The sequence below is a fragment of the Rana temporaria genome, unplaced genomic scaffold (genome assembly GCF_905171775.1).
Source record: "Rana temporaria unplaced genomic scaffold, aRanTem1.1, whole genome shotgun sequence".
In the NCBI taxonomy this organism is placed as follows: Eukaryota; Metazoa; Chordata; class Amphibia; order Anura; family Ranidae; genus Rana; species Rana temporaria.
In genome coordinates this window covers 14088-35635 of record NW_024404726.1, presented here as the reverse complement: position 1 = coordinate 35635, position 21548 = coordinate 14088, and the positions used below count along the sequence as shown (strand labels likewise).

The window sequence follows — 21548 nt, the reverse complement described above, 5'->3', positions numbered from 1 at the left end:
GATCGTGTATGAGCCTCTTGCTTTGTCTCCATCACTCCACTGAAAATGCTATTTGCCTGGCTGCCATGGTCGTCCTTCTGCTCTGTCACCACAGACAGATCACAGGCATGCTCGTTCCGGGTCAGTGATTGCACACACAGGAGGATCAGCATGACAGCCAGGCAGTGCGGATTTTCCCATATTTCTATGAGTGTTATCAGTCTGAGCATGCTCAGAGAAGTCTTGCCCACACTACTTCTGGCTTCAGTGCCCACAGGAAGTGATTCTAGGTCACTTCCTGTTCCTGAGCTCCGTCTGTACACCTAGGTGAGCATGCTGTGCAGACGCTGTACCGGGGTCACTCCGGAGCCAGGGAGGGGGGAAGGGTGAGAATGTCAGCTGGGTGTGCTGGAACTTGTAGTCCCCCTCATTGCTGGGAGTCTATACAGAGGGAAACATGCATGCTGCCAAACCAGCAAGTCTATCAGACATGTATGACCTTCACTGGCTGCATACTTGTTTTGGGTTATCAATTCAGAAAATTATTAAAAGGACAACTGTCATTTCTGGCAGCAGGTGACAGTTGTGGGCGGAGACTCCGGACCCCGTACTATGCACGCCTCTATGTGGGTCAGGAGGTGGGAGGGACGCTCGGGAGCACCATGACACCTTAGAGACTCCGGACCCCATACTATGCACGCCTCTATGTGGGTCAGGAGGGGGGAGGGATGCTCGGGAGCACCATGACACCTTAGAGACTCCGGACCCCGTACTATGCACGCCTCTATGTGGGAGGGACGCTCGGGAGCACCATGACACCTTAGAGACTCCGGACCCCGTACTATGCACGCCTCTATGTGGGTCAGGAGATGGGAGGGATGCTCGGGAGCACCATGACACCTTAGAGACTCCGGACCCCGTACTATGCACGCCTCTATGTGGGTCAGGAGATGGGAAGGACGCTCGGGAGCACCATGACACCTTAGAGACTCCGGACCCTGTACTATGCACGCCTCTATGTGGGTCAGGAGGTGGGAGGGACGCTCGGGAGCACCATGACACCTTAGAGACTCCGGACCCCGTACTATGCACGCCTCTATGTGGGTCAGGAGGTGGGAAGGACGCTCGGGAGCACCATGACACCTTAGAGACTCCGGACCCCGTACTATGCACGCCTCTATGTGGGTCAGGAGGTGGGAAGGACGCTCGGGAGCACCATGACACCTTAGAGACTCCGGACCCCGTACTATGCACGCCTCTATGTGGGTCAGGAGATGGGAGGGACGCTCGGGAGCACCATGACACCTTAGAGACTCCGGACCCCGTACTATGCACGCCTCTATGTGGGTCAGGAGGTGGGAAGGACGCTCGGGAGCACCATGACACCTTAGAGACTCCGGACCCCGTACTATGCACGCCTCTATGTGGGTCAGGAGATGGGAAGGACGCTCGGGAGCACCATGACACCTTAGAGACTCCGGACCCCGTACTATGCACGCCTCTATGTGGGTCAGGAGATGGGAAGGACGCTCGGGAGCACCATGACACCTTAGAGACTCCGGACCCTGTACTATGCACGCCTCTATGTGGGAGGGACGCTCGGGAGCACCATGACACCTTAGAGACTCCGGACCCCGTACTATGCACGCCTCTATGTGGGTCAGGAGGTGGGAGGGACGCTCGGGAGCACCATGACACCTTAGAGACTCCGGACCCCATACTATGCACGCCTCTATGTGGGTCAGGAGGTGGGAAGGATGCTCGGGAGCACCATGACACCTTAGAGACTCCGGACCCCGTACTATGCACGCCTCTATGTGGGTCAGGAGGTGGGAAGGACGCTCGGGAGCACCATGACACCTTAGAGACTCCGGACCCCGTACTATGCACGCCTCTATGTGGGTCAGGAGGTGGGAAGGATGCTTGGGAGCACCATGACACCTTAGAGACTCCGGACCCTGTACTATGCACGCCTCTATGTGGGTCAGGAGATGGGAAGGACGCTCGGGAGCACCATGACACCTTAGAGACTCCGGACCCCGTACTATGCACGCCTCTATGTGGGTCAGGAGGTGGGAAGGACGCTCGGGAGCACCATGACACCTTAGAGACTCCGGACCCCGTACTATGCACGCCTCTATGTGGGTCAGGAGGTGGGAAGGATGCTTGGGAGCACCATGACACCTTAGAGACTCCGGACCCCGTACTATGCACGCCTCTATGTGGGTCAGGAGATGGGAGGGATGCTCGGGAGCACCATGACACCTTAGAGACTCCGGACCCCGTACTATGCACGCCTCTATGTGGGTCAGGAGATGGGAAGGACGCTCGGGAGCACCATGACACCTTAGAGACTCCGGACCCCGTACTATGCACGCCTCTATGTGGGTCAGGAGATGGGAAGGACGCTCGGGAGCACCATGACACCTTAGAGACTCCGGACCCCGTACTATGCACGCCTCTATGTGGGTCAGGAGGTGGGAAGGACGCTCGGGAGCACCATGACACCTTAGAGACTCCGGACCCCGTACTATGCACGCCTCTATGTGGGTCAGGAGGTGGGAAGGACGCTCGGGAGCACCATGACACCTTAGAGACTCCGGACCCCGTACTATGCACGCCTCTATGTGGGTCAGGAGGTGGGAAGGGATGCTCGGGAGCACCATGACACCTTAGAGACTCCGGACCCCTGTACTATGCACGTCTCTATGTGGGTCAGGAGGTGGGAAGGGACGCTCGGGAGCACCATGACACCTTAGAGACTCCGGACCCCGTACTATGCACGCCTCTATGTGGGTCAGGAGGTGGGAAGGACGCTCGGGAGCACCATGACACCTTAGAGACTCCGGACCCCGTACTATGCACGCCTCTATGTGGGTCAGGAGATGGGAGGGATGCTCGGGAGCACCATGACACCTTAGAGACTCCGGACCCCGTACTATGCACGCCTCTATGTGGGTCAGGAGGTGGGAGGGACGCTCGGGAGCACCATGACACCTTAGAGACTCCGGACCCCGTACTATGCACGCCTCTATGTGGGTCAGGAGGTGGGAGGGATGCTCGGGAGCACCATGACACCTTAGAGACTCCGGACCCCGTACTATGCACGCCTCTATGTGGGTCAGGAGGTGGGAAGGACGCTCGGGAGCACCATGACACCTTAGAGACTCCGGACCCCGTACTATGCACGCCTCTATGTGGGAGGGATGCTCGGGAGCACCATGACACCTTAGAGACTCCGGACCCCGTACTATGCACGCCTCTATGTGGGAGGGATGCTCGGGAGCACCATGACACCTTAGAGACTCCGGACCCCGTACTATGCACGCCTCTATGTGGGTCAGGAGGTGGGAAGGACGCTCGGGAGCACCATGACACCTTAGAGACTCCGGACCCCGTACTATGCATGCCTCTATGTGGGTCAGGAGGTGGGAGGGATGCTCGGGAGCACCATGACACCTTAGAGACTCCGGACCCCGTACTATGCACGCCTCTATGTGGGAGGGACGCTCGGGAGCACCATGACACCTTAGAGACTCCGGACCCCGTACTATGCATGCCTCTATGTGGGTCAGGAGGTGGGAAGGACGCTCGGGAGCACCATGACACCTTAGAGACTCCGGACCCGTACTATGCACGCCTCTATGTGGGAGGGACGCTCGGGAGCACCATGACACCTTAGAGACTCCGGACCCCGTACTATGCACGCCTCTATGTGGGAGGGACGCTCGGGAGCACCATGACACCTTAGAGACTATGGACCCCGTACTATGCACGCCTCTATGTGGGTCAGGAGATGGGAAGGACGCTCGGGAGCACCATGACACCTTAGAGACTCCGGACCCCGTACTATGCACGCCTCTATGTGGGTCAGGAGGTGGGAGGGACGCTCGGGAGCACCATGACACCTTAGAGACTCCGGACCCCGTACTATGCACGCCTCTATGTGGGTCAGGAGATGGGAAGGACGCTCGGGAGCACCATGACACCTTAGAGACTCCGGACCCCGTACTATGCACGCCTCTATGTGGGTCAGGAGGTGGGAAGGACGCTCGGGAGCACCATGACACCTTAGAGACTCCGGACCCCGTACTATGCACGCCTCTATGTGGGTCAGGAGGTGGGAAGGACGCTCGGGAGCACCATGACACCTTAGAGACTCCGGACCCCGTACTATGCACGCCTCTATGTGGGAGGGACGCTCGGGAGCACCATGACACCTTAGAGACTCCGGACCCCGTACTATGCACGCCTCTATGTGGGTCAGGAGGTGGGAGGGATGCTCGGGAGCACCATGACACCTTAGAGACTCCGGACCCCGTACTATGCACGCCTCTATGTGGGTCAGGAGATGGGAAGGACGCTCGGGAGCACCATGACACCTTAGAGACTCCGGACCCCGTACTATGCACGCCTCTATGTGGGTCAGGAGGTGGGAAGGACGCTCGGGAGCACCATGACACCTTAGAGACTCCGGACCCCGTACTATGCACGCCTCTATGTGGGTCAGGAGGTGGGAGGGATGCTCGGGAGCACCATGACACCTTAGAGACTCCGGACCCCGTACTATGCACGCCTCTATGTGGGTCAGGAGGGGGAGGGATGCTCGGGAGCACCATGACACCTTAGAGACTCCGGACCCCGTACTATGCACGCCTCTATGTGGGTCAGGAGGTGGGAGGGATGCTCGGGAGCACCATGACACCTTAGAGACTCCGGACCCCGTACTATGCACGCCTCTATGTGGGTCAGGAGGGGGAGGGATGCTCGGGAGCACCATGACACCTTAGAGACTCCGGACCCCGTACTATGCACGCCTCTATGTGGGTCAGGAGGTGGGAAGGACGCTCGGGAGCACCATGACACCTTAGAGACTCCGGACCCCGTACTATGCACGCCTCTATGTGGGTCAGGAGGTGGGAAGGACGCTCGGGAGCACCATGACACCTTAGAGACTCCGGACCCCGTACTATGCACGCCTCTATGTGGGTCAGGAGGTGGGAGGGATGCTCGGGAGCACCATGACACCTTAGAGACTCCGGACCCCGTACTATGCACGCCTCTATGTGGGTCAGGAGGTGGGAGGGATGCTCGGGAGCACCATGACACCTTAGAGACTCCGGACCCCGTACTATGCACGCCTCTATGTGGGTCAGGAGATGGGAGGGACGCTCGGGAGCACCATGACACCTTAGAGACTCCGGACCCCGTACTATGCACGCCTCTATGTGGGTCAGGAGGTGGGAGGGACGCTCGGGAGCACCATGACACCTTAGAGACTCCGGACCCCGTACTATGCACGCCTCTATGTGGGTCAGGAGGTGGGAGGGATGCTCGGGAGCACCATGACACCTTAGAGACTCCGGACCCCGTACTATGCACGCCTCTATGTGAGTCAGGAGATGGGAAGGACGCTCGGGAGCACCATGACACCTTAGAGACTCCGGACCCCGTACTATGCACGCCTCTATGTGGGTCAGGAGGTGGGAGGGACGCTCGGGAGCACCATGACACCTTAGAGACTCCGGACCCCGTACTATGCACGCCTCTATGTGGAGTCAGGAGGTGGGAAGGACGCTCGGGAGCACCATGACACCTTAGAGACTCCGGACCCCGTACTATGCACGCCTCTATGTGGGTCAGGAGGTGGGAGGGATGCTCGGGAGCACCATGACACCTTAGAGTCTCCGGACCCCGTACTATGCACGCCTCTATGTGGGTCAGGAGGTGGGAGGGATGCTCGGGAGCACCATGACACCTTAGAGACTCCGGACCCCGTACTATGCACGCCTCTATGTGGGTCAGGAGATGGGAGGGACGCTCGGGAGCACCATGACACCTTAGAGACTCCGGACCCCGTACTATGCACGCCTCTATGTGGGTCAGGAGATGGGAGGGACGCTCGGGAGCACCATGACACCTTAGAGACTCCGGACCCCGTACTATGCACGCCTCTATGTGGGTCAGGAGGTGGGAGGGATGCTCGGGAGCACCATGACACCTTAGAGACTCCGGACCCCGTACTATGCACGCCTCTATGTGGGTCAGGAGGTGGGAAGGACGCTCGGGAGCACCATGACACCTTAGAGACTCCGGACCCCGTACTATGCACGCCTCTATGTGGGTCAGGAGATGGGAGGGACGCTCGGGAGCACCATGACACCTTAGAGACTCCGGACCCCATACTATGCACGCCTCTATGTGGGTCAGGAGGTGGGAGGGATGCTCGGGAGCACCATGACACCTTAGAGACTCCGGACCCCGTACTATGCACGCCTCTATGTGGGTCAGGAGATGGGAAGGACGCTCGGGAGCACCATGACACCTTAGAGACTCCGGACCCCGTACTATGCACGCCTCTATGTGGGTCAGGAGGTGAGAAGGACGCTCGGGAGCACCATGACACCTTAGAGACTCCGGACCCTGTACTATGCACGCCTCTATGTGGGAAGGATGCTCGGGAGCACCATGACACCTTAGAGACTCCGGACCCCGTACTATGCACGCCTCTATGTGGGTCAGGAGGTGTGAGGGATGCTCGGGAGCACCATGACACCTTAGAGACTCCGGACCCCGTACTATGCACGCCTCTATGTGGGTCAGGAGATGGGAGGGACGCTCGGGAGCACCATGACACCTTAGAGACTCCGGACCCCGTACTATGCACGCCTCTATGTGGGTCAGGAGATGGGAGGGATGCTCGGGAGCACCATGACACCTTAGAGACTCCGGACCCCGTACTATGCACGCCTCTATGTGGGTCAGGAGGTGTGAGGGATGCTCGGGAGCACCATGACACCTTAGAGACTCCGGACCCCGTACTATGCACGCCTCTATGTGGGTCAGGAGATGGGAGGGACGCTCGGGAGCACCATGACACCTTAGAGACTCCGGACCCCGTACTATGCACGCCTCTATGTGGGTCAGGAGATGGGAAGGACGCTCGGGAGCACCATGACACCTTAGAGACTCCGGACCCCGTACTATGCACGCCTCTATGTGGGAGGGATGCTTGGGAGCACCATGACACCTTAGAGACTCCGGACCCCGTACTATGCACGCCTCTATGTGGGAGGGATGCTTGGGAGCACCATGACACCTTAGAGACTCCGGACCCCGTACTATGCACGCCTCTATGTGGGTCAGGAGATGGGAGGGATGCTCGGGAGCACCATGACACCTTAGAGACTCCGGACCCCGTACTATGCACGCCTCTATGTGGGTCAGGAGATGGGAGGGATGCTCGGGAGCACCATGACACCTTAGAGACTCCGGACCCCGTACTATGCACGCCTCTATGTGGGTCAGGAGATGGGAGGGATGCTCGGGAGCACCATGACACCTTAGAGACTCCGGACCCCGTACTATGCACGCCTCTATGTGGGAGGGATGCTCGGGAGCACCATGACACCTTAGAGACTCCGGACCCCGTACTATGCACGCCTCTATGTGGGTCAGGAGGTGGGAAGGACGCTCGGGAGCACCATGACACCTTAGAGACTCCGGACCCCGTACTATGCACGCCTCTATGTGGGAGGGATGCTTGGGAGCACCATGACACCTTAGAGACTCCGGACCCCGTACTATGCACGCCTCTATGTGGGTCAGGAGGTGGGAGGGACGCTCGGGAGCACCATGACACCTTAGAGACTCCGGACCCCGTACTATGCACGCCTCTATGTGGGAGGGACGCTCGGGAGCACCATGACACCTTAGACTCCGGACCCCGTACTATGCACGCCTCTATGTGGGTCAGGAGGTGGGAGGGACGCTCGGGAGCACCATGACACCTTAGAGACTCCGGACCCTGTACTATGCACGCCTCTATGTGGGTCAGGAGATGGGAAGGACGCTCGGGAGCACCATGACACCTTAGAGACTCCGGACCCCGTACTATGCACGCCTCTATGTGGGTCAGGAGATGGGAGGGATGCTCGGGAGCACCATGACACCTTAGAGACTCCGGACCCCGTACTATGCACGCCTCTATGTGGGTCAGGAGGTGGGAGGGACGCTCGGGAGCACCATGACACCTTAGAGACTCCGGACCCCGTACTATGCACGCCTCTATGTGGGTCAGGAGATGGGAAGGACGCTCGGGAGCACCATGACACCTTAGAGACTCCGGACCCCGTACTATGCACGCCTCTATGTGGGTCAGGAGATGGGAGGGACGCTCGGGAGCACCATGACACCTTAGAGACTCCGGACCCTGTACTATGCACGCCTCTATGTGGGTCAGGAGGTGGGAAGGACGCTCGGGAGCACCATGACACCTTAGAGACTCCGGACCCCGTACTATGCACGCCTGTATGTGGGTCAGGAGGTGGGAGGGACGCTCGGGAGCACCATGACACCTTAGAGACTCCGGACCCCGTACTATGCACGCCTCTATGTGGGTCAGGAGGTGGGAGGGACGCTCGGGAGCACCATGACACCTTAGAGACTCCGGACCCCGTACTATGCACGCCTCTATGTGGGTCAGGAGGTGGGAGGGACGCTCGGGAGCACCATGACACCTTAGAGACTCCGGACCCCGTACTATGCACGCCTCTATGTGGGAGGGACGCTCGGGAGCACCATGACACCTTAGAGACTCCGGACCCCGTACTATGCACGCCTCTATGTGGGTCAGGAGGTGGGAGGGACGCTCGGGAGCACCATGACACCTTAGAGACTCCGGACCCCGTACTATGCACGCCTCTATGTGGGTCAGGAGATGGGAAGGACGCTCGGGAGCACCATGACACCTTAGACTCCGGACCCCGTACTATGCACGCCTCTATGTGGGTCAGGAGGTGGGAGGGACGCTCGGGAGCACCATGACACCTTAGACTCCGGACCCCGTACTATGCACGCCTCTATGTGGGTCAGGAGGTGGGAGGGACGCTCGGGAGCACCATGACACCTTAGAGACTCCGGACCCCGTACTATGCACGCCTCTATGTGGGTCAGGAGATGGGAAGGACGCTCGGGAGCACCATGACACCTTAGACTCCGGACCCCGTACTATGCACGCCTCTATGTGGGTCAGGAGGTGGGAGGGACGCTCGGGAGCACCATGACACCTTAGACTCCGGACCCCGTACTATGCACGCCTCTATGTGGGTCAGGAGGTGGGAGGGACGCTCGGGAGCACCATGACACCTTAGACTCCGGACCCCGTACTATGCACGCCTCTATGTGGGTCAGGAGGTGGGAGGGACGCTCGGGAGCACCATGACACCTTAGAGACTCCGGACCCCGTACTATGCACGCCTCTATAAGGGTCAGGAGATGGGAAGGACGCTCGGGAGCACCATGACACCTTAGAGACTCCGGACCCCGTACTATGCACGCCTCTATGTGGGTCAGGAGGTGGGAGGGACGCTCGGGAGCACCATGACACCTTAGAGACTCCGGACCCCGTACTATGCACGCCTCTATGTGGGTCAGGAGGTGGGAGGGATGCTCGGGAGCACCATGACACCTTAGAGACTCCGGACCCCGTACTATGCACGCCTCTATGTGGGTCAGGAGGTGGGAGGGATGCTCGGGAGCACCATGACACCTTAGAGACTCCGGACCCCGTACTATGCACGCCTCTATGTGGGTCAGGAGGTGGGAGGGACGCTCGGGAGCACCATGACACCTTGGAGACTCCGGACCCCGTACTATGCACGCCTCTATGTGGGTCAGGAGATGGGAGGGATGCTCGGGAGCACCATGACACCTTAGAGACTCCGGACCCCGTACTATGTACGCCTCTATGTGGGTCAGGAGGGGGGAGGGATGCTCGGGAGCACCATGACACCTTAGACTCCGGACCCCATACTATGCACGCCTCTATGTGGGTCAGGAGATGGGAGGGACGCTCGGGAGCACCATGACACCTTAGAGACTCCGGACCCCGTACTATGCACGCCTCTATGTGGGTCAGGAGGTGGGAGGGATGCTCGGGAGCACCATGACACCTTAGAGACTCCGGACCCCGTACTATGCACGCCTCTATGTGGGTCAGGAGGTGGGAGGGACGCTCGGGAGCACCATGACACCTTAGAGACTCCGGACCCCGTACTATGCACGCCTCTATGTGGGTCAGGAGGTGAGAAGGACGCTCGGGAGCACCATGACACCTTAGAGACTCCGGACCCCGTACTATGCACGCCTCTATGTGGGTCAGGAGGTGGGAAGGATGCTCGGGAGCACCATGACACCTTGGAGACTCCGGACCCCGTACTATGCACGCCTCTATGTGGGTCAGGAGATGGGAGGGATGCTCGGGAGCACCATGACACCTTAGAGACTCCGGACCCCGTACTATGCACGCCTCTATGTGGGAGGGATGCTCGGGAGCACCATGACACCTTAGAGACTCCGGACCCCGTACTATGCACGCCTCTATGTGGGAGGGATGCTCGGGAGCACCATGACACCTTAGAGACTCCGGACCCCGTACTATGCACGCCTCTATGTGGGTCAGGAGGTGGGAGGGATGCTCGGGAGCACCATGACACCTTAGAGACTCCGGACCCCGTACTATGCACGCCTCTATGTGGGTCAGGAGGTGGGAGGGATGCTCGGGAGCACCATGACACCTTAGAGACTCCGGACCCCGTACTATGCACGCCTCTATGTGGGTCAGGAGGTGGGAAGGACGCTCGGGAGCACCATGACACCTTAGAGACTCCGGACCCCGTACTATGCACGCCTCTATGTGGGTCAGGAGGTGGGAAGGACGCTCGGGAGCACCATGACACCTTAGAGACTCCGGACCCCGTACTATGCACGCCTCTATGTGGGTCAGGAGGTGGGAGGGACGCTCGGGAGCACCATGACACCTTAGAGACTCCGGACCCCGTACTATGCACGCCTCTATGTGGGAGGGATGCTCGGGAGCACCATGACACCTTAGAGACTCCGGACCCCGTACTATGCACGCCTCTATGTGGGTCAGGAGGTGGGAGGGACGCTCGGGAGCACCATGACACCTTAGAGACTCCGGACCCCGTACTATGCACGCCTCTATGTGGGTCAGGAGATGGGAAGGACGCTCGGGAGCACCATGACACCTTAGAGACTCCGGACCCCGTACTATGCACGCCTCTATGTGGGTCAGGAGGTGGGAAGGACGCTCGGGAGCACCATGACACCTTAGAGACTCCGGACCCCGTACTATGCACGCCTCTATGTGGGAGGGACGCTCGGGAGCACCATGACACCTTAGAGACTCCGGACCCCGTACTATGCACGCCTCTATGTGGGAGGGACGCTCGGGAGCACCATGACACCTTAGAGACTCCGGACCCCGTACTATGCACGCCTCTATGTGGGAGGGACGCTCGGGAGCACCATGACACCTTAGAGACTCCGGACCCCATACTATGCACGCCTCTATGTGGGAGGGACGCTCGGGAGCACCATGACACCTTAGAGACTCCGGACCAAATACAAAGCTGTCACTGAACCCAATTCATTCCATACCTACACATGTGCTTACCTAGGAAGCTGTGATTGTTCGTTTGTGTGTTTAATAAAGTTTTGTTTGCAGGTTTTGCTGAGATGCTGTTGTTTCTGCGAGGAGGGACTCTGCCCCTGGCCATGCGGGTAAGTGGAGACTGCAGACATAGTACAGGAGATGATCAGAGACTGCAGACATAGTACAGGAGATGATCAGAGACTGCAGACATGATACAGGAGATGATCAGAGACTGCAGACATAATACAGGAGATGGTCAGAGACTGCAGACATAGTACAGGAGATGATCAGAGACTGCAGACATGATACAGGAGATGGTCAGAGACTGCAGACATAGTACAGGAGATGATCAGAGACTGCAGACATAGTACAGGAGATGATCAGAGACTGCAGACATGATACAGGAGATGATCAGAGACTGCAGACATAATACAGGAGATGGTCAGAGACTGCAGACATAGTACAGGAGATGGTCAGAGACTGCAGACATGATACAGGAGATGATCAGAGACTGCAGACATAGTACAGGAGATGATCAGAGACTGCGGACATAATACAGGAGATGGTCAGAGACTGCAGACATATTACAGGAAATGATCAGAGACTGCAGACATGATACAGGAGATGGTCAGAGACTGCAGACATAATACAGGAGATGATCAGAGACTGCAGACATAGTACAGGAGATGATCAGAGACTGCAGACATAGTACAGGAGATGATCAGAGACTGCAGACATAATACAGGAGATGGTCAGAGACTGCAGACATAGTACAGGAGATGATCAGAGACTGCAGACATAATACAGGAGATGATCAGAGACTGCAGACATAATACAGGAGATGATCAGAGACTGCAGACATAATACAGGAGATGATCAGAGACTGCAGACATAGTACAGGAGATGATCAGAGACTGCAGACATAGTACAGGAGATGATCAGAGACTGCAGACATGATACAGGAGATGATCAGAGACTGCAGACATAGTACAGGAGATGATCAGAGACTGCAGACATAATACAGGAGATGATCAGAGACTGCAGACATAGTACAGGAGATGATCAGAGACTGCAGACATAGTACAGGAGATGATCAGAGACTGCAGACATGATACAGGAGATGATCAGAGACTGCAGACATGATACAGGAGATGATCAGAGACTGCAGACATAATACAGGAGATGGTCAGAGACTGCAGACATAGTACAGGAGATGGTCAGAGACTGCAGACATAATACAGGAGATGATTAGAGACTGCAGACATAGTACAGGAGATGATCAGAGACTGCAGACATGGTACAGGAGATGATCAGAGACTGCAGACATGATACAGGAGATGATCAGAGACTGCAGACATAGTACAGGAGATGATCAGAGACTGCAGACATGATACAGGAGATGATCAGAGACTGCAGACATGATACAGGAGATGATCAGAGACTGCAGACATAGTACAGGAGATGATCAGAGACTGCAGACATAATACAGGAGATGATCAGAGACTGCAGACATAGTACAGGAGATGATCAGAGACTGCAGACATAGTACAGGAGATGATCAGAGACTGCAGACATAGTACAGGAGATGATCAGAGACTGCAGACATAGTACAGGAGATGATCAGAGACTGCAGACATGGTACAGGAGATGATCAGAGACTGCAGACATGATACAGGAGATGATCAGAGACTGCAGACATCGCACAGGAGATGATCAGAGACTGCAGACATAGTACAGGAGATGATCAGAGACTGCAGACATAGTACAGGAGATGATCAGAGACTGCAGACATAGTACAGGAGATGATCAGAGACTGCAGACATAGTACAGGAGATGATCAGAGACTGCAGACATAGTACAGGAGATGATCAGAGACTGCAGACATAATACAGGAGATGATCAGAGACTGCAGACATGATACAGGAGATGATCAGAGACTGCAGACATGGTACAGGAGATGATCAGAGACTGCAGACATAGTACAGGAGGTGATCAGAGACTGCAGACATAATACAGGAGATGATCAGAGACTGCAGACATAGTACAGGAGATGGTCAGAGACTGCAGACATAATACAGGAGATGGTCAGAGACTGCAGACATAGTACAGGAGATGATCAGAGACTGAAGACATAGTACAGGAGATGATCAGAGACTGCAGACATGATACAGGAGATGGTCAGAGACTGCAGACATAGTACAGGAGATGATCAGAGACTGCAGACATGATACAGGAGATGATCAGAGACTGCAGACATGATACAGGAGATGATCAGAGACTGCAGACATAGTACAGGAGATGGTCAGAGACTGCAGACATGATACAGGAGATGATCAGAGACTGCAGACATAGTACAGGAGATGATCAGAGACTGCAGACATAATACAGGAGACGATCAGAGACTGCAGACAGGAGATGATCAGAGACTGCAGACATGATACAGGAGATGATCAGAGACTGCAGACATAATACAGGAGATGATCAGAGACTGCAGACATAGTACAGGAGATGATCAGAGACTGCAGACAGGAGATGATCAGAGACTGCAGACATAATACAGGAGATGATCAGAGACTGCAGACATAGTACAGGAGACGGTCAGAGACTGCAGACATAATACAGGAGATGGTCAGAGACTGCAGACATAGTACAGGAGATGATCAGAGACTGCAGACATAATACAGGAGATGATCAGAGACTGCAGACATAATACAGGAGATGATCAGAGACTGCAGACATAGTACAGGAGATGATCAGAGACTGCAGACATAGTACAGGAGATGATCAGAGACTGCAGACATGGTACAGGAGATGATCAGAGACTGCAGACATAGTACAGGAGGTGATCAGAGACTGCAGACATAGTACAGGAGATGGTCAGAGACTGCAGACATAGTACAGGAGATGATCAGAGACTGCGGACATAGTACAGGAGATGATCAGAGACTGCGGACATAGTACAGGAGATGATCAGAGACTGCGGACATAGTACAGGAGATGATCAGAGACTGCAGACATAGTACAGGAGATGATCAGAGACTGCAGACATGGTACAGGAGATGATCAGAGACTGCAGACATAATACAGGAGATGGTCAGAGACTGCAGACATAATACAGGAGATGATCAGAGACTGCAGACATAGTACAGGAGATGATCAGAGACTGCAGACATAGTACAGGAGATGATCAGAGACTGCAGACATGATACAGGAGATGATCAGAGACTGCAGACATGGTACAGGAGATGGTCAGAGACTGCAGACATGGTACAGGAGATGATCAGAGACTGCAGACATAATACAGGAGATGATCAGAGACTGCAGACATGATACAGGAGATGGTCAGAGACTGCAGACATGATACAGGAGATGATCAGAGACTGCAGACATGATACAGGAGATGATCAGAGACTGCAGACATGATACAGGAGATGATCAGAGACTGCAGACATGATACAGGAGATGATCAGAGACTGCAGACATGATACAGGAGATGATCAGAGACTGCAGACATAGTACAGGAGATGATCAGAGACTGCAGACATAATACAGGAGACGATCAGAGACTGCAGACATGATACAGGAGATGATCAGAGACTGCAGACATGATACAGGAGATGATCAGAGACTGCAGACAGGAGATGATCAGAGACTGCAGACATAGTACAGGAGATGGTCAGAGACTGCAGACATGGTACAGGAGATGATCAGAGACTGCAGACATAGTACAGGAGATGGTCAGAGACTGCAGACATGGTACAGGAGATGATCAGAGACTGCAGACATAATACAGGAGATGGTCAGAGACTGCAGACATAATACAGGAGATGATCAGAGACTGCAGACATGATACAGGAGATGGTCAGAGACTGCAGACATGATACAGGAGATGATCAGAGACTGCAGACATGATACAGGAGATGATCAGAGACTGCAGACATGATACAGGAGATGATCAGAGACTGCAGACATGATACAGGAGATGATCAGAGACTGCAGACATGATACAGGAGATGATCAGAGACTGCAGACATAGTACAGGAGATGATCAGAGACTGCAGACATAATACAGGAGACGATCAGAGACTGCAGACATGATACAGGAGATGATCAGAGACTGCAGACATGATACAGGAGATGATCAGAGACTGCAGACAGGAGATGATCAGAGACTGCAGACATGATACAGGAGATGATCAGAGACTGCAGACATAGTACAGGAGATGATCAGAGACTGCAGACATAGTACAGGAGATGGTCAGAGACTGCAGACATAATACAGGAGATGATCAGAGACTGCAGACATAGTACAGGAGATGATCAGAGACTGCAGACATAGTACAGGAGATGATCAGAGACTGCAGACATAGTACAGGAGATGATCAGAGACTGCAGACATAGTACAGGAGATGATCAGAGACTGCAGACATAATACAGGAGATGATCAGAGACTGCAGACATAATACAGGAGATGATCAGAGACTGCAGACATAGTACAGGAGATGATCAGAGACTGCAGACATAGTACAGGAGATGATCAGAGACTGCAGACATAGTACAGGAGATGATCAGAGACTGCAGACATGGTACAGGAGATGATCAGAGACTGCAGACATAGTACAGGAGGTGATCAGAGACTGCAGACATAGTACAGGAGATGATCAGAGACTGCAGACATGGTACAGGAGATGATCAGAGACTGCAGACATAATACAGGAGATGATCAGAGACTGCAGACATAGTACAGGAGATGATCAGAGACTGCAGACATAATACAGGAGATGATCAGAGACTGCAGACATAGTACAGGAGGTGATCAGAGACTGCAGACATAATACAGGAGATGATCAGAGACTGCAGACATAGTACAGGAGATGGTCAGAGACTGCAGACATGGTACAGGAGATGATCAGAGACTGCAGACATGGTACAGGAGATGGTCAGAGACTGCAGACATGGTACAGGAGATGATCAGAGACTGCAGACATAATACAGGAGATGGTCAGAGACTGCAGACATGGTACAGGAGATGATCAGAGACTGCAGACATGATACAGGAGATGGTCAGAGACTGCAGACATAGTACAGGAGATGATCAGAGACTGCAGACATGATACAGGAGATGATCAGAGACTGCAGACATGATACAGGAGATGATCAGAGACTGCAGACATAGTACAGGAGATGATCAGAGACTGCAGACATAATACAGGAGATGATCAGAGACTGCAGACATGATACAGGAGATGATCAGAGACTGCAGACATGATACAGGAGATGATCAGAGACTGCAGACATGATACAGGAGATGATCAGAGACTGCAGACATAGTACAGGAGATGATCAGAGACTGCAGACATAGTACAGGAGATGAACAGAGACTGCAGACATAATACATGAGATGATCAGAGACTGCAGACATGGTACAGGAGATGATCAGAGACTGCAGACATAGTACAGGAGGTGATCAGAGACTGCAGACATAGTACAGGAGATGATCAGAGACTGCAGACATGGTACAGGAGATGATCAGAGACTGCAGACATAATACAGGAGATGGTCAGAGACTGCAGACATAGTACAGGAGATGAACAGAGACTGCAGACATAATACAGGAGATGATCAGAGACTGCAGACATGATACAGGAGATGATCAGAGACTGCAGACATAATACAGGAGATGATCAGAGACTGCAGACATGATATAGGAGATGATCAGAGACTGCAGACATAGTACAGGAGATGATCAGAGACTGCAGACATAGTACAGGAGATGATCAGAGACTGCAGACATAATACAGGAGATGATCAGAGACTGCAGACATAGTACAGGAGATGATCAGAGACTGCAGACATAGTACAGGAGATGATCAGAGACTGCAGACATAGTACAGGAGATGATCAGAGACTGCAGACATGGTACAGGAGATGATCAGAGACTGCAGACATAGTACAGGAGGTGATCAGAGACTGCAGACATAGTACAGGAGATGATCAGAGACTGCAGACATGGTACAGGAGATGATCAGAGACTGCAGACATAATACAGGAGATGATCAGAGACTGCAGACATAGTACAGGAGATGATCAGAGACTGCAGACATAATACAGGAGATGATCAGAGACTGCAGACATAGTACAGGAGGTGATCAGAGACTGCAGACATAATACAGGAGATGATCAGAGACTGCAGACATAGTACAGGAGATGGTCAGAGACTGCAGACATGGTACAGGAGATGATCAGAGACTGCAGACATGGTACAGGAGATGGTCAGAGACTGCAGACATGGTACAGGAGATGATCAGAGACTGCAGACATAATACAGGAGATGGTCAGAGACTGCAGACATGGTACAGGAGATGATCAGAGACTGCAGACATGATACAGGAGATGGTCAGAGACTGCAGACATAGTACAGGAGATGATCAGAGACTGCAGACATGATACAGGAGATGATCAGAGACTGCAGACATGATACAGGAGATGATCAGAGACTGCAGACATAGTACAGGAGATGATCAGAGACTGCAGACATAATACAGGAGATGATCAGAGACTGCAGACATGATACAGGAGATGATCAGAGACTGCAGACATGATACAGGAGATGATCAGAGACTGCAGACATGATACAGGAGATGATCAGAGACTGCAGACATAGTACAGGAGATGATCAGAGACTGCAGACATAGTACAGGAGATGAACAGAGACTGCAGACATAATACATGAGATGATCAGAGACTGCAGACATGGTACAGGAGATGATCAGAGACTGCAGACATAGTACAGGAGGTGATCAGAGACTGCAGACATAGTACAGGAGATGATCAGAGACTGCAGACATGGTACAGGAGATGATCAGAGACTGCAGACATAATACAGGAGATGGTCAGAGACTGCAGACATAGTACAGGAGATGAACAGAGACTGCAGACATAATACAGGAGATGATCAGAGACTGCAGACATGATACAGGAGATGATCAGAGACTGCAGACATAATACAGGAGATGATCAGAGACTGCAGACATGATATAGGAGATGATCAGAGACTGCAGACATAGTACAGGAGATGATCAGAGACTGCAGACATAGTACAGGAGATGATCAGAGACTGCAGACATGATACAAGAGATGATCTGAGTGGGATCCTTGCTCTCTGTGTGTAAGCAGCGGTCCCTCTGCAAAGGTCCATCACACCGCCTTTGAGCCATGCTCCCTGCTGATTGGAGAGCTCTGACTCAGCAGGAGGCATGGGCAGAGAGGCCGCTGCTTCCACAAGGTGTCACTCTGCAGCATGCTGGCAGGGGACTGGCTTTTCTACTCTGCACATCTTTAGTTCTGATGAATCTGAAATGTATTTCGCTAATTTAAACTGAATGTTCTAGGTAAGCACCAGAACACAGCCGGGAGGGGCCACAGAGGCACAAGTTGGGCACCGGGGGGGGGGGCACAAGTTGGGCACCGGGGGGGGGGGCACAAGTTGAGCACCGGGGGGGGCACAAGTTGGGCACTGGGGGGGCACAAGTTGAGCACCGGGGGGGGCACAAGTTGGGCACTGGGGGGGGGGGCACAAGTTGAGCACCGGGGGGGGGGGCACAAGTTGAGCACCGGGGGGGGGCACAAGTTGAGCACCGGGGGGGGGGGCACAAGTTGGGCACCGGGGGGGGGGTAGAATGATTAGTGTTTGTGTCCCTATTGGGGAGAATTCTCCTGACTTCCTGTTTCTGATTGGAGGAAATCTCTGTTTCTCTTGCAGTTATTGAAGGACTCCGCCCCGCTTTGCAGGGGGGCACAAGTTGGGCACCGGGGGGGGGGGCACAAGTTGGGCACCGGGGGGGGGGGGGGGGTAGAATGATTAGTGTTTGTGTCTCCTGACTTCCTGTTTCTGATTGGAGGAAATCTCTGTTTCTCTTGCAGTTATTGAAGGACTCCTCCCCGCTTTGCAGGGGGGCACAAGTTGGGCACCGGGGGGGGGGCACAAGTTGGGCACCGGGGGGGGGGGCACAAGTTGGGCACCGGGGGGGGGGGTAGAATGATTAGTGTTTGTGTCCCTATTGGGGAGAATTCTCCTGACTTCCTGTTTCTGATTGGAGGAAATCTCTGTTTCTCTTGCAGTTATTGAAGGACTCCGCCCCGCTTTGCAGGGGGGCACAAGTTGGGCACCGGGGGGGGGGGCACAAGTTGGGCACCGGGGGGGGGGGGGGTAGAATGATTAGTGTTTGTGTCTCCTGACTTCCTGTTTCTGATTGGAGGAAATCTCTGTTTCTCTTGCAGTTATTGAAGGACTCCTCCCCGCTTTGCAGGGGGGCACAAGTTGGGCACCGGGGGGGGGGCACAAGTTGGGCACCGGGGGGGGGGGCACAAGTTGGGCACCGGGGGGGGGGGGGTTAGAATTATTAGTGTTTGTGTCTCCTGACTTCCTGTTTCTGATTGGAGGAAATCTCTGTTTCTCTTGCAGTTATTGAAGGACTCCTCCCCGCTTTGCAGACGCTGGTTATTCTCTCCAGCAGCCGTCGGGCTTCACCAAAGACCTCCAATCTTTAGGCCCGCCCCCATGGTCCCCCTTTCTGCATCAAGGCTCCACCTCCACACATCCAGCCAATGGCAGAAGAGAAAGAGGGAGGTGGAGGAAGGCATCCTCATTCCCACAGCAAAGCGTCACTGGCAGGAAATAAAGAAGATCCCGAAGCCGGCGTTTATTCTGGGGGTCCTCGGAGCCACGCCCTTCATGGCGGTGCCAATCACCATGTGCGTTATGCAGGCTTACCTCCCGGAGTTGGCCTTGGTACAGGTGCTGTATGGGGCCTGCATCCTGTCCTTCCTCGGGGGGGTTCGCTGGGGTTATACCCTCCCAGATAACAGCCCCGCCAGACCCAGCTGGATCAACCTGGTGACAGGCGCGGTGTTCCCGTACATGGCGTTCAACAGCTTGCTGCTGATGGCGGATTTTAGGGCCGCCACCTTGGGGGTGGGAATGGGCTTTGCCATATCTTTGGCTGTTGACATTTTTGGGATTAGAGACATGGACTTGTCCCCCATAGCCCCCCTCTGGTATAAATGGTTGAGAATTCTGTTGACGTCCATCGTTTTGGCTTCCTTGATCGCCGCGCTGGGATGTTCGGGTCGTTATCCTGAAGTAACGACAGGCAACCAAAAAGCACCGAAAAAGCTGCTGAGGACACCGTGGTGACGCTCAAAAGCCACCAAACCAACTGCTGCCGAGTCCTGTGCCCGAGACTGCTCTACCCCATAGACATTCTTATCTTGGCCCTGATGAAGTGGGCGGCGATGGGCGAAACATGTTGGTTTCCTCCTCCGATCTTCTACCTGACATTGGAATAAAAATGTATCTGAACCGTTACTTGTGCTGCTTCTATCTCAGATCTCTACCCAGCAAAGAGGCTCTTAGCCAATGGAAGATCAGGCCTTTTCTATGTAAATTATTTGGAACCCCCAAACATTATATATTTTGTAAAGCAGAGGCCCTACAGAATAAAATGGTGGGTGTTGCAATGTTTTATGTCACACTGTATCTTGGGAAAAAAATACACTTTTATGAATTTTAATGCACAAAAACACAATATAACACGCAGTTTGTTGTAATATAAAGGCGACAAACTACGGCAAGTACTATCCATAGGCAAGGCTTAAAATCCCTTCACAGGTCACCACATCGGATGTACAGAGGAGATCTGATTCCCGCCTGTGATCAGGCGATCGCTGTCTGCACGCAGGCGGGAATAACGCATACATGACCTTTGTGAGTGAGTATTGGGGGAGGGGCTTTTTATTTTTTTATTTGTTTTCTATCACTTTTATTGTTCTCACAGAGAATATAGAAATCCAGTGATAGCAATAGGCCATGGCAGGTACTCTTTGCTGAGAGATCGGGGTCTATTAACCCAGGGCTCGACAAATCCCAGTCGCCATGGCGACTAGAAATAGTGTCATGGCGACTTGGCTTGGAAGGTAGGCAAAAAAAAAATTTTTTTTTTTTTTTTTTTGTGAAGCTGGGGGTGGCTCTGTGAGCTGGCGCCATCTGGTGGTGGCCGTTGGTATTACAAGTTAAATAGCAATTCTAATGCCATTTTTCACTATTTTCACT

At 54.1% G+C, this 21548-nt stretch overlaps 1 protein-coding gene across 1 annotated transcript; it reads left to right on the top strand.

The window, feature by feature from the left end:
* Positions 1 to 207: 207 nt before the first annotated feature.
* On the top strand, positions 208 to 20804 carry LOC120923256 (transmembrane protein 69-like). The gene is made up of 3 exons (XM_040334926.1): positions 208 to 306; positions 11510 to 11565; positions 19902 to 20804. The coding sequence occupies exons 2-3, from the start codon at positions 11521 to 11523 to the stop codon at positions 20631 to 20633; spliced, it is 777 nt and encodes a 258-aa protein (XP_040190860.1). The 5' UTR covers positions 208 to 306; positions 11510 to 11520; the 3' UTR covers positions 20634 to 20804.
* The last annotated feature ends 744 nt before the right edge of the window (positions 20805 to 21548 follow it).